The following is a 13,319-nucleotide window of genomic DNA, read 5'->3' as shown; positions in this document are numbered from 1 at the left end:
ACTAAACACCATCTATTTTGACAATATATTGTCCACATTTATGCAAGAAAATGAACAGTGAATCTACTAAAGAATCTTAAAACTGCAGTGTTAACCGGAGATCTAAATAACACCTGCCTTCTTTTTCTTACCTTCTTTTTCTTTGGGTTTTAAAGTTTGCTCTTCTTTTTTCTGCTTTGCTTCCAACAGTTCACGTTTCAGCTGTCGTGCTTCTTTCCGTAGCTCCTCACTGGAAGGGGAAAAATATTTACAAGAATTTAATCTTCTGGGAATGTAAAGCCACTCAGGAGAAACAGAATCAAAGTTAATGGGCAGTAAATCTCTGATATAAACGAAGGGAATGTACTGACTCACTCATGTTAGGAACATGGCTTAAGAATCAATTAGAACCTAAGAAAGCTTGTATTTTCATTAGAAAAAGACAACAAAAAGACATAACAGATGACTTATTTTAAGAGCCCTTTAGAAATATGTCAAGGACATGAATAATAAAACAAAGAACTTCCATTTGTATTTTTATTTTAACATTGTAATATTTAACTATAAGAACCACAAAAAGAATTTGAAACAGAGGTAGTGCCAAATCAATTTTATATGTATTACAAAATTCAGTTTACAAAAGTAACAAATGGCAGTATTCTTGATTTCTTAGGTGGATAGATAATGTAATTATGATCTGATTAAGATTACATTTACGTAAGGATAAATTATTACATGTGAAAATTAATTAATTTTAAAATTTTACAATAACAAACAGGAAATAACAGCAGAAAAAAAAATTGTAAGTCAGAGTATCAATATCAAGTGAAATGTCTTTCTCTGGCATCCTGGCTTGTATCAGGAATGGTGTGGTGAGCAGGACTAGGGAAGTAGTCCTGCCCCTGTACTCAGCACGGGTGAGTCTTCAGTTTTGGGCACCTCAACACAGAAAGGACATTGAGGCACTGGAGCAGGTCCAAAGAAGGGCAATACTGTCTTCAATTCTGGGCACCTCAACACAGAAAGGACATTGAGGTGCTGGAGCAGGGCCAAAGAAGGGCAACAAGGCTTGTGAAGGGCTTGGAGAATATAACCTATGAGGAGTGACTGAAGGAACTGGGGCTGTTTAGTCTGGGGAAGAGGAGGCTGAGGGGAGATTTTATTGCTCTTTCAATACCTGGAAGTGATGGCAGAGAGAGCCAGGTTGGTCTCTTCTCACTGGTGACAGGTGACAGGATGAGGCCTCAATGAAATGAAATAAAATGGCCTCAAGTTGTGTCAGGGGAGGTTTAGGTTGGATATCAGGAAAAGCTTCTTTACAGAAAGGGTTGTTAAGCACTGGAATAGGCTCCCCAAGAAGGTGGCTGAGTCACCATCCCTGGGTGTGTATAAAAACCATTTGGATGTGGTACTCAGGGACATGATTTAGCAGACGGTTGTTAGAGTTAGGGTAGTATGGTTAGGTTGTGGTTGGACTTGAAGATCTTGAAGGTCTTTCCCAATCTGAGCAATTCTGTGATTCTATGATTCTTCAGAGAATCACAAAATAGATAAGGAGGTACCACTGAAGATCACCCATTTCAACTCCCCTCCACAAGCAAGGCCAATCACAGCAGGTTGCTCAAGGCACTGTCCAGTCTGGATTTCAATGTCCAAAGACAGAGACTCTATAACCTCTCTGGGTAACCTGTTGCACTGATAAACCATCCTCACTGTGAGAAAGCTTTTCTATATGTTTAAGTTCAATTTCTTTAATTTCATTCTACATTCATATACTAGACTAGTATGAAAGCACCAGTAACTACTTCCAGTTCTTCTGGTGTTAGAATCTGTAATTTCCACTTTTTCTAAGTTTTAAGTTCCTATTTATTTTCCGTGTGCCTGGGAACCACATGATTTTCTTCTTTAAGTTGCTAGGTTTACATTGCTAGGTACCATTAAAACTGTTCTCTCCCCCTCCTCCTCCTCAAAGAAACCGAGTTCTTTGCACCTCAACAAGAGGTGGTTGCAAATGGCACTTAGAGTAACACAGTCCAGCACATCAAAAGGTTTTCTGTAAGAGGGACACTCTTAGAAGTTCTAAGCTATATTACAGTAATGTGAAAGAAGAATGAACTATTCTTTAAGAACTATTCATTCTTCACATCTCCCTTTTGTTTTTCCACTGGAGAGAGGTTTTTGTACAGAACACAGATGTGCCTAATTCCTTTAGAGTCTAATTATAAAATAATTTTACAAGATCCTTCTATTATCAGTAGTAGATAGATGGTAAGTCAATAAAAGACTATGGTACTTGGATCCAGAACTCTAAAATCCTAGACCGTAAACTACGTACCTTCCTAGGCTCACCTTAGGCTCACCAAAGTTAGGCAGGTGAGAAAGGCAATTCGAAAAGCCTTCATGGTAATGAGGAAGCCACAAGAACTGATTAACTGGAAAGTCAAGCTATACTCAGAAGTCAAACTTACTGGAAGAGAATAGGAAATAACTGTTTAACAGAAGAACATGAAATTGATGAAGTAAGGCAGAATCAGAATGAGGGCCCACAGATTGGTCAGTACCTGCTCCCTTCATATTTTAACAATAGGTCTTTGTACGCAGTAAATTTGCACTCATTTTCATATAAATTAGCTTTTGTTGGTATGTGGTTGCACTGTTGCCTCTTGTCTGCGGAAAGCTTATGTCACATCACTGCTTTCATGGTCCTGCTGTTACGCAACAGGATCTTTTGCTCTTACTCTTCTTTTCCCCTTTCTGTAGTTTGGAAGCTTCCCTCTCTCCCTCAACAGAGAGACTTCCAAAATCCTCCTCAGCTTACTTATTCCCATTCTGAAGGTCACAAACACACAAACGGAAACCAAACAAGCAACACAAAGCTTCATTTTCTCTTTGTGAAGAGGTATTACCAATGTTGTGTACAAAACAACAAATTATTTCCTTTCTAAATTTTACTTTTTGAAATCAGTAGCGTAGCTAATTCTTAAAATCTTTGATCTCCACATTCTTTGAAGAGCACTTAGGTGAAACTGTTGAAGTACCAAGCTGGATTCTGGCTTGGAGATACTCCTAAAAACAGACAACGTGGACCAGATTTCCTATACACAGCTAAGTTTTATAGCTTTTGAATGTAAAGTACATTGTAGAGTAAATGAATGCGACAATTTTCCCAATAAAGATTAGCATTAGCTCATTTGTAAACAATAGCTTTTAACTTTTTAACTGAAATTGTTAGCCTGCTTATTTTTCTACAGTTTTTACCATCTCTTAATTATATAAACCTCAATAACCTTTTCTTATTGAAGTTGGAACATCCTAAAAGATAATAACCATTGAAAAACATTACCAATAAGCTTACACTATTTCAGTACCAAGCATAATTATCATCAGCTAGTTCAACCATATATTCCATATTGAAGATCAAAAAATAACGGCGTATGTATTTGTCTATATATGCCTATATGCATATATAGTATATATATAATAAACTGCATATTGAATGTTTCTGAAAAGAATTATAGATAATATTCTTTTTTCTGTCAAAATCTAGGCAAATCAGCTCCAAGAAGCACTATGGGAAAACAAAACCAAAAACCTACTTGCTGAAGTCAAAAACTAAAATGGAATAACAATATAAAAATAATTGTTCATTTTTCTTATTTATATCTGTATGGGAACTGTTGAATCATGACCTGAACCTCGGATTGACCACCTAAGGCAAGCACTGAGTCAGCCACAAGGGCACAGGTGAATGCAATTTCACCTGAGTGACCAGAAGGGGTAGAACCCAGACCCCATTTAAGGGCTGACTCCCAAAGCAGAAAGATCTCCATCTGGAGATCACTCCCCTTGGAGCCCTTCTGTGAGCCTAGAATACAGGTATGCTCTTTATTTTATTACTTCCTTGTAAACATGATAATCTCTCTGGTCCTATACCTATTTACCTTACAATCTGTATATCTGTTTGCCATACAATACAAAATTAATTGAAATAAGAATGTTTTTTCTGCAGAAGAAAGAACTAGACAATCCGTTTTAGAAGAAAATGCCTAACTCCAGGGTTTTTAGATACATCAGTTTGACTCAGGGGATCTCCACAATGTAGAAGCTACAAAACACTGTCTGTCTTCAGGTTCATCTCTTACTGCATTTTAAATATAACATGCATGGTGAAACTATCAGCTTTCCTGGTAAACTATCTGAATACATGTTTAACTGACAGTTCTGCACTGTTATATTGGTTACTACTAGGATTTCTTTTCAGCAAATGAAATAATTTGTATTTCTTTACATTCTTTTCAAAGGAAAGGATGTTCTCATCACTTTAGTAATTCCTGTTTGCTATTTAACTCCCTGCAACATGTCTACAATCCTTCTGAACGCTGGCCTTAGAATCAGACATGATGGGTTCAAACACTCCAGTAAAGCACTGCTGATGGCATACTTGGTGCCTTTGTTTTGATTCAGAAAGAATACAAGGTCATCACTGTACTGAGTATTCAAACTACTTCTTGAAATGACTGTAAACCTATTTCTTATCCACTCCTTTCCAAAATGTTCTTCAGTCATTGTACTACCTTGCAGCTACAACCAACATTCCTGACTTACAACTGTATAATCTATTATTTAGAAGTATTTTAAGTTTCTCTTGTTGCAATCTAGCTCAGTGCTATTTAATTCAGACTATTTTTAATAGTTTGTCCTCAGGCACCCTATAGTTCTCATATAAAGACTTTTAAAATAAAAGCAAGAATGTCAGTGTGCTTATAAACAAATGTTTGGATCTACCTGTACTATAAGCAATAGTTATAAACTTTTTTGATAAATCAAAAAGGTCATCTCTTTAAACCCATATCATCTTCTCATTTCAGTTTCTCTAAGAGGCAACACAATTATCTACTAGTTACCAGCACTGATTACAACTTTACTGGCCATCTTTGCTTTTAAGTATAACAAAGAAAGCATTCTGTTATACCTAGTTAGGAAAGAAGAGAGGATAAATTAATCATGTGTGTTCATTTCTTGGTATCATACCTTTCCCCACATTTAGACTCTGCAATAGCAGTCCTACAGTCCTTCATAATTTCCATTTTTTTAACTATAAATTAACATTAGTAAAACAGAAAGCATTCCATTTTCACCTAAGTCCTTGCCTAGTTAACTAGGCCTGTTTTTTGCAAGTATTTAAGTTAAAATATGTAGCCCCCTTGTCAGTGGATGTCAACTTCTTATCATCTTCACGTTATGCATACTGCACATTCCACATATAGATCATAAATATGTATGAATAATTTTTTATATAATGATTTTTGCTATCTTTATGGTTGGCTGAAGACATGCCAGTAATGTGTCCAGGTGGTCAAGAAGGGTACTGGCCCCCTGGCCTGCATGAGAAATCATGTAGCCAGCAGGTCTAGGGAAGTAATTGTCCCTCTATACTCAGCCTGGTGAGACAGACAGCATCCCAACTACTGTGGACAGTTTTGGGCCCCCTCACTACAAGAAGGATAGGAAGTTGCTGGATGGGTTCCAGGAAGAGCAACAAAACAGGTGAAATGACAATGACACAAGATATGAGGAGATGGAATTGTTTATTCTGCCAAAAGAAAGCTGAAGGGAAATGTCATGGCTCTCTACAATACCTGAAAGGATGCTGCTGCATGGCGGGTGTCAGCCTCTTTTCTCAGATGACAAATCATAAGAAGGAAACAGCCTCGAACTGCACCAGTGGTGGTTTAAATTGACTATCTGGAAGAATTTCCCCATGGAAAGAGTGTTCAAGAATTGGAACAGGTTACTCAGAGAAGTGGTGGAGTAACTCATTCCTGGAGGTATTTACAAAACATGTGGATGTGGCACTTAGGAACATGATTTAATGATGAGATTGGTCAGACTGCTGGTTGGATTTGATCTTGACAATCTTTTCTTGCCCCGATGATTCTGTGATTCTATATAGCAGATGATTTGATATATAGTCTGTCAAGAGTTTTTCTTTGCTTTCTTTTTAATTTGAATTGTTGAAAAGATGCCTGTTCACTTGCTTCAAGCCTCATGGTAATTTCATCAATATTTTACTGACTTGTTTCTAGTTGGTATTGGTGTTCTCATTTGAAACATTCTTTGTTAAATCCTTTTTCTTTTTAATTGATTTCATAGTCCTTTTAAACCAGAATATCTCCTTCCCAGTGTGACTTCATTCCACATCCAAATTGGGCATCCCTGAACAACTTTTATATTTTGATAACATTTCACTCTGTCTTTAATTTTCCAACTCAGTTATATAAACTAAATGAAATTAAATCCTGAAGAATATTTGACTGCTAATCTCTAAGCCACCAGCAAAGCAGAACAATGTATCTCAAGCAATTCAGCTGACATGTAATGATTAAGAAGAACCTTCATGATTCATCTGCAGTTTTATGTACTGCATGACAAAGCAGGCCATGTGCATGCAGAAGTACCGGTCAGGAAAATCTTTCAATGTTTCTCTATTTTCTATAATCTCAAACTGAAAAGATTCTTTCAATTGATTGTTTCAATACATAAAATGCATGATTTTCTTGCCTCCTAATATAATACAGTTTCAGAAATTCATGTCACAAGTCATATAAAGTAAGAAAAGCCTAGCAGTTTGAAGTCATCCGTACGGCTGGACAGGCTCTATGCACAATCTGATGGAGATTGCTTAATCTCCTCTAGTGCTTGCACTGAATTTGAAAGAAAGCAGATTTTGGCAGATCAAGATCTCATCCTCATAAAATGAAACAGAAAGAAGACTGAAAACCAGACTAAAGGTTAATAACATAACTCTTACCTTCTGTAACAAAAGATCTGCCTGCTAGTGGGTAAACACACACTTGTTATACTGTGTACTTAGCTTAAGAGCTGTGAGGAAGCATAGCTCCAAAAACTCATGATAATATAGTACGTATGGAGTTTCAGTACATTAGCTCTTCAATTGTATAAAGCTTAGTTAGTTAGTTTCTGGCTTTGTTAAAGTGTCTGCAAAACTCACTTGTGATGCTCGTTTAATAGAGATATTCCATCTCTCAGCATTCATCTGAATTAAAGCCTCACTAGCATCAATTTAAATTAGTTTTAATTAATTAGTTTAAATTTCAATAAACTTCTATTTTAACAGAGTTTTATACAGTTATGTTTAAAACATCATGCAATCAATGCTTCAGCTTTCTAATAAATCTTTTTTTTCTTTCGTACTTCTAATCAGGAATTCAAAATTCAGTTAAATATTCCAAATTAAATTAACAAACTTGTTTCTGAGTGCCAAATACTGAAAGTATCTTATGGCAAATACTAAGGCATCTTCTGAATTTACTGATTAACTTCCTAAATGGAAAAGGATAAGTTATGTATTTGACTTCACTTTGGCAGAAGGAAAGATAACTGATTACACAACAGTAATTCTGTGACACTGGTGTAAGCAACCATAGGACTATACTTCTTATGCACAAGCACAAACCCATCCCCCTTTATGTATGTCTCTTTGTACTTGTGTGCTCGTGCACACATGTATGTAAACCATGACTAGATATTTAAGCATATAAAATCTGTGAATACTAAAATAGATGTGATGTACTGTATTAGGTTTGGCTGGCAAGGTTTTGGTAGCAGGAGGGCCACAGGGATGGCCTCTGTGAGCAGAGCCCAGACCTATCACTGGCCAAGCTGAGCCATGAGCAATGCTGGGAGAGCAGATTTAAGAAAGAGGAAATATGCTGTACAACAGCAGCTGGGAGAGAGCAGTGAGAAATGAGAGAGAAGCAGCCCCGCAGGGACTGTGCAGGACTGATCAGGGCACAGAGCAGCAGCTCCCTGCAGCCCAGAGAGGCCCACAGAGGAGCAGGTTGTCCCCCTGCAGTCCACAGGCACCACGCAGAGCAGATCTCCCATGCAGCCACGGAGGAACCCACGGTGCAGCAGAGGCTGAGGACTGGAGGAGGCACGACCCACGGATACACGTGAAGAGCAGCCCTGGGCTGGAGCTGCAGCCTGTGGGGAGCAGCCTGTGGTGGGCAAGAGGGCCGGGGCAGCTGCTGCCATTGGGAATGATGGCTGCAGGATCAGCTGGGGCAGGATGGCATCCCATGGGACAGACTCATGTGCAGCAAGGCACAGAGTAGCCATGGGGATCGGCAGTGAGGAAGCGTTACTAAGTGACTGCAGCCTCAGACCCTGTTTCATAGTATGTGCTTAGTTCTCAGTGTTCAAGTCTGTTACCAGTAGGCAATTAATTACAATAATCTCCCTTACACTGAGTTTGTTTTGCCTGTGATGTTAATTTATGAGTCATTGCCTCATGAAACTTTTTTTTCAACCCATTTTCTCCCTGTTCTCTTAAGGAGATGGAGTGTGGGAGTGACCTGGTGGTGCTATGCTGCCAACCAGTGTGAAAGCACCATGCAGACTCAAACGATATGTAAAGTGGCACAGTTCTTTATCAAAATGTGATTTAGGGAAAAGGTGCATGGACTCAACACTCAATTGGTAATGACAAAGCCCAACAGATGTTAAATTTCATCTGATACCTGTATGTCAATCATAAGAATACCTCAGAACTTAGCCTTCCAGGCATGCTCAAGTTTACCCAACCTCCAGTATAAACTCCACTGTGATGCAGAGTAGTTACTACTCTTCCTTTAAATTCCACCTAAGCCCTGAGGGAGGCCCAAATTGCTTGAGATTAGTCTAACATACAGTCATTCTCTGATCTTGGTATAAACAGCATCAAACAAGGTGATTTTCTTTCACAACTCAAGTACTTAGCTGATGCCAAAAAAAATACAAGCAGCCTCATAGCCAGCGGATTCGCTCTGGTAAATGTGAATTTATAATGGAGAAACTACTTGGTGATTAAATAACTGAAGAATATTCCCTACCACTGGAGTTGGTGTTTTTCTAACAGGCGTGCTTTAGTTGAAGCAAGAATTAATTTGCTGAAGTAATGTTTTTGGTAATAATGAGTATTAGATTAAATTATCATTTTTGATGGTGTAGCGTGTTATTTCCTTTCCTCTTTTTATGGCCTTATAATCGCATTATTAACATTATTATTTTCAAGGCCTTTTCTTCTCATTTCTTTGTGCTGACCTTTCGTTCAGAAGCAGCAGAGGACTATTATTACTGACTATACTTAAATGGTAGAATTATGTACTAAGTGTTGCTTGAAGTAATCATAACAGGAGAATAAAAAGAAGCATGTTAATTTCACAAAGTCATTTTAAAATTATATAAATAATAAAGGAATGTCAAGATTGTTACGTGAAAGTATAGTCTTTACATAAGCAGCATCCAGTAACATCTTTTGTCACTTTCAATTTTCTCTTAAACTGCTTTCCACTGTAGAATATTCTAGAAATTATACATATATATCTTTATAATAAAATTAATGTGAACTACTTTTACACTGTTTATGTGAATTTCACAACAGAATGGACTATGTTAATTCAGTGTAAAGATAAAATCAAGATCTGGTACAATGTTATCTATTATCTCTTCACAATGTAATCTAGAGACCTTTAAAGAAGTCCTGGACTCAATTCTCTCTTATTATAGGCAGATATATCTCTTTTGAAAAACTTATTAATTCTGTAAGAAGCATATTCCATTATCTCCTATCTTTATTAATGTTAATTTTTAATGTGTATTATTTCAGTAGCACCCATGGCAGGTCATGCTAGAACTGACAAGCACAGATCTCAGTAACACCAGGGAGAAGAATCCCTGTTTAGATGACTGCTTTTGATTTCTGCTAGATTCTCTCTTAAAAAAAAAAAAAAGTGTAATACCCTGTTTGGGAATTCTAATTCTAAGTTAAAATATAAACAGCATTTTCAATTAGATCTCTAATAATAAATTAAAGCAATATAAATTATTATATTTGTATAACTACATGCAGAATGTGAGTAAAGATCAAGGGAAATGGCTGTTCTACAAAGTCACAGTTTTGGAGGCTTTTCCAATACTCCCTCTTCTGCCCCTTAGGGTACCTGCAGAACATACAATTCTTGGAATGGGGAGCAAATTCCTCTATTTGGCCTGTAGATCTAAGACTTTTCTAGGGTTCAAGAATCTTTTTTTATCTGGAATACTTCACTGTTCATCATTGGGGCTGCAAGAAATTTACAACTCTAAAACTGCAAAAGCAAACTGAAAATTATGGGTTTGGAATATACACAATGTCTCTTTGCCAGCATGGCTTTGCTGTAGGAAGGAGTCAGACAGATGTCTGTCTTCTGCAGATAGTACATCACAGTTACATCTCGCATAAGAAGATGATATGCAGAACTTCTTTATGGTAAGGGTGATGGAGCACTAGAACAGGTTTCCCAGAGAGGTGGAGTCTCCTTCTATGAAGATATTCAAGACCCATCTGGACACCTAACCCATTGTAGAGTACCTGCTTTAGCAGGGGGGTTGGACTTGATGTCTTGAGGTCCATTCCAACCCCTACAATTCTGTGATTCTGTGATATAGACGTGGTAGAAGACACTCACCAGGTCTTGATGTTAGGAATCTGAACTACAAATTTGATGTAGGTGTTAAGTACACTATGGACATGCTAACAGTTAATGCTGTTTCTTGACTTTAATTTGCTATGTTACTATTTGCATTTAGTACTATAACCCTTAGTTTAAAAGAGTTATTTGCTATATTACTGTTTGCAATTAGTACTTTAACCTTTAGTTTAAAAAAACTTCTGCATCAGAAGTGTTTATGGATGAATTACTACTATTTATATATTTTATCTAGGACTACTGAATGATTTCAGTGCTGAAATATGATGTTATTGGCATATTTATTAGGGAGTACCCTGGCATCCATTACTGTCTTTCCATTTCCATAAACCCAAGTGTAAATAAGTAGATCGCATGGTTAGAATATCAATTATCTGATACTTTATTTTAATGTAATTATGCACCCTGGAATATAAACTGCATTTTATGCCAGCTATCGCAGTACTGCGCAATGAATTCACATGGGCTGAGATTGATGAAGAATGTTACCGTTTTATTCTGTTGGACAAAGCTTAGCAGAACAGCCAGACCTACAGACTGAGCATGAAGTATAAACATATGCAAGAAGAAAGGTATTAAGCGAACAGCAATATCTTTAGTTAGAGCAACTAAGACAGCTGGAGAGGGAAAAAAAAAACAACAGAAGTTTCAGGGCATATGAGCTCTTCTTCAGCTAGTTTATTTTTCTTTCACAGTTAGCCTAATAAAAGGCATTAGCTTTCCCTACAAGAGTTGCTTCATTTATACTGTTCAGCCACTGGCTATGCTGCCAGAAACAACAGATGTATGCATTAGCGTATGTATAGAAGCATATATCATAGTTTTATCTTAAGGATGATTTTACACACTATCTGTACTTCTATTTTCACAGTAGATTCTGGAACAGATAGGAGAACCTAACTTTTTTCAGTGTAAGAGAAGAACTGAACTTTGGCTAATGTAATATAGGCAACACTGTTATAAACTAAAAAGAATAACCAGAAAACCTCTGTGAGACTGCCAGCATACTTCATCCAGGGTAACTGGTGTGCATCTATATCAACTGGAAACATGTAGCTTCACATGTGATAGAAGCACATTTACCTTTTTCTTTGCTGTCTCACAGCTCAGCACATTTTTCAATCATGGCTGTTGTGGTTAACAAGTTTCCTTCCTCATCTGTCACTTCCAAGTGACAGTTTGTATTAAGAATTTTTGTTTTAGACCCTTATTGCATAATCTTATGACTCAAGCTTCATTCTATTTCTATCAATCAAACTTCTGTGATGATTTAATTTTCCACTACGATATCTCTAAGTAACTTCTATTTCCTCAACATCACTTTCCAGCTTTATACTATCTTGTAGTTTCACTTAATACAGATTGTCAGTTACCATTCCCCACATTTAAACTGCTACTTGAAAAAACTTGAAATGGGAACCATCCTAATAAACTTGACTAAAAGCTCCTACAGCATAATTTATGTTCTCCTTTAACTAGCTTATCTATTTTACAGTTCTTCTGAATTTGATTTTTCTTCATTTTATCAACTTCCTCCTTTTAACCTTCTTTTCATCATATATTTAGCCTATAAAAAAGGATTGTTTTTGATCTGTAAGGACCTTGAGACAAGTTAGTTTGGCAAGTTCTCCTTTAGTAAACCAATTCAGTGTATTTTTCTATCAGCCATTTATCCTTGTCTTTAATTATTCTTACTGTCAAACTGAGGCCATTGTTCTATCATAGAAGAAACAAATCAAATTCATCAGTCATTCTGAAAATTTAGAAGGATGGTTTCTCCAGATAAGTAAGAGAAGACTTAAAGAAATACTAAATGCTTTGGAAGTAGTATAGCTGCTTCTTGTAAAACAAGAACTAAGTTGTAATGAAAAGCTCACAAAAAAGGGACCAGAAAGGCAAGGAACTAGTGTTACTAAACAACAAAGTTAAAGAGGTTATTCATACCAAACAATTTTCTATCTGTAAACTTTAACCTATGGCTGTCAGAATAGATTGTAGAAGATCATATGTTAGGAGCTATGACAAACTTTAAAGAGGAAACAGCTGAAAGTATTAATGCTAAAACGACTGAATTAAGTAAAACAAGAAAACATAAAAGAAGGAAGAGGTCACTAGGTCACACAGGATTAAAGGGAATAATAAAGCAAAACAAAACCAATGCTGATAAGATAAATGATGTATTTGTTTCAGCTTTCTCAAAAGAAGATGCTAGAGAGATAACTCTCTAAGAACTTGATATGATTTGGAGATCAAGATGATGCACAGTCAGAGCCAGAAGAAGAGTTATCAACCAACTGAAATATGATAAGGCTCCAGAGAATATCCTCTGGAAGGAACTCAAGAACGACTGTTCTACTAACTCACCTTAAAAACTACGTTGTATCAAATGCTCTGATAGTAAAATATACCATATATTTCAAACTGAAGGAATGACTAAGAAACCATAGTAAATTTCATGGTGACTTCTTATCAATAGCTTCAAATACCTAAAAAAACCCCACTCCTAATGGCGAGCCTCTATGCTGTTTCAGTTACTAAGTAGTTTCATCCCAATGTGTTGGTGAAGGTGTGGATGAATACAGTAATGGACAATAAAATGAAGAGCTTTAGACATTCAAAAATGCTATTAACAAGAGCTCATAAAAGTGCTATTAGAGAAGGCAAATGGTGTGAACAAACTGAAAACAAAGTAGACTGTGAAAAAAATATAGCTGATCTGGAACAAGAATAAGTAGTAACCTTACATTACAGCAAAAGGTAATAATTCAAGTTGAATACTCTGAAAAACTGAAGAAGATCCTTGACAAT

The 13,319-nt window shown here is 36.6% G+C and overlaps 1 protein-coding gene across 1 annotated transcript in view; it reads right to left on the bottom strand.

Moving 5' to 3' along the window:
* Nucleotides 1–13,319, bottom strand: part of CWC27 (CWC27 spliceosome associated protein homolog) — a 113,013-nt gene that overhangs the window by 36,551 nt on the left and 63,143 nt on the right. The window contains exon 11 of the mRNA XM_424748.8: nucleotides 132–229. Coding sequence (XP_424748.2) covers nucleotides 132–229 — 98 coding nt within the window. The remainder of the gene's footprint in view (nucleotides 1–131; nucleotides 230–13,319) is intronic.

Source organism: Gallus gallus, chromosome Z, assembly GCF_016699485.2.
Source record: "Gallus gallus isolate bGalGal1 chromosome Z, bGalGal1.mat.broiler.GRCg7b, whole genome shotgun sequence".
Classification (NCBI taxonomy): domain Eukaryota; kingdom Metazoa; phylum Chordata; class Aves; order Galliformes; family Phasianidae; genus Gallus; species Gallus gallus.
The sequence above is the reverse complement of the archived record's forward strand: the minus strand, read 5'-3'. Positions and strand labels throughout refer to the sequence as shown.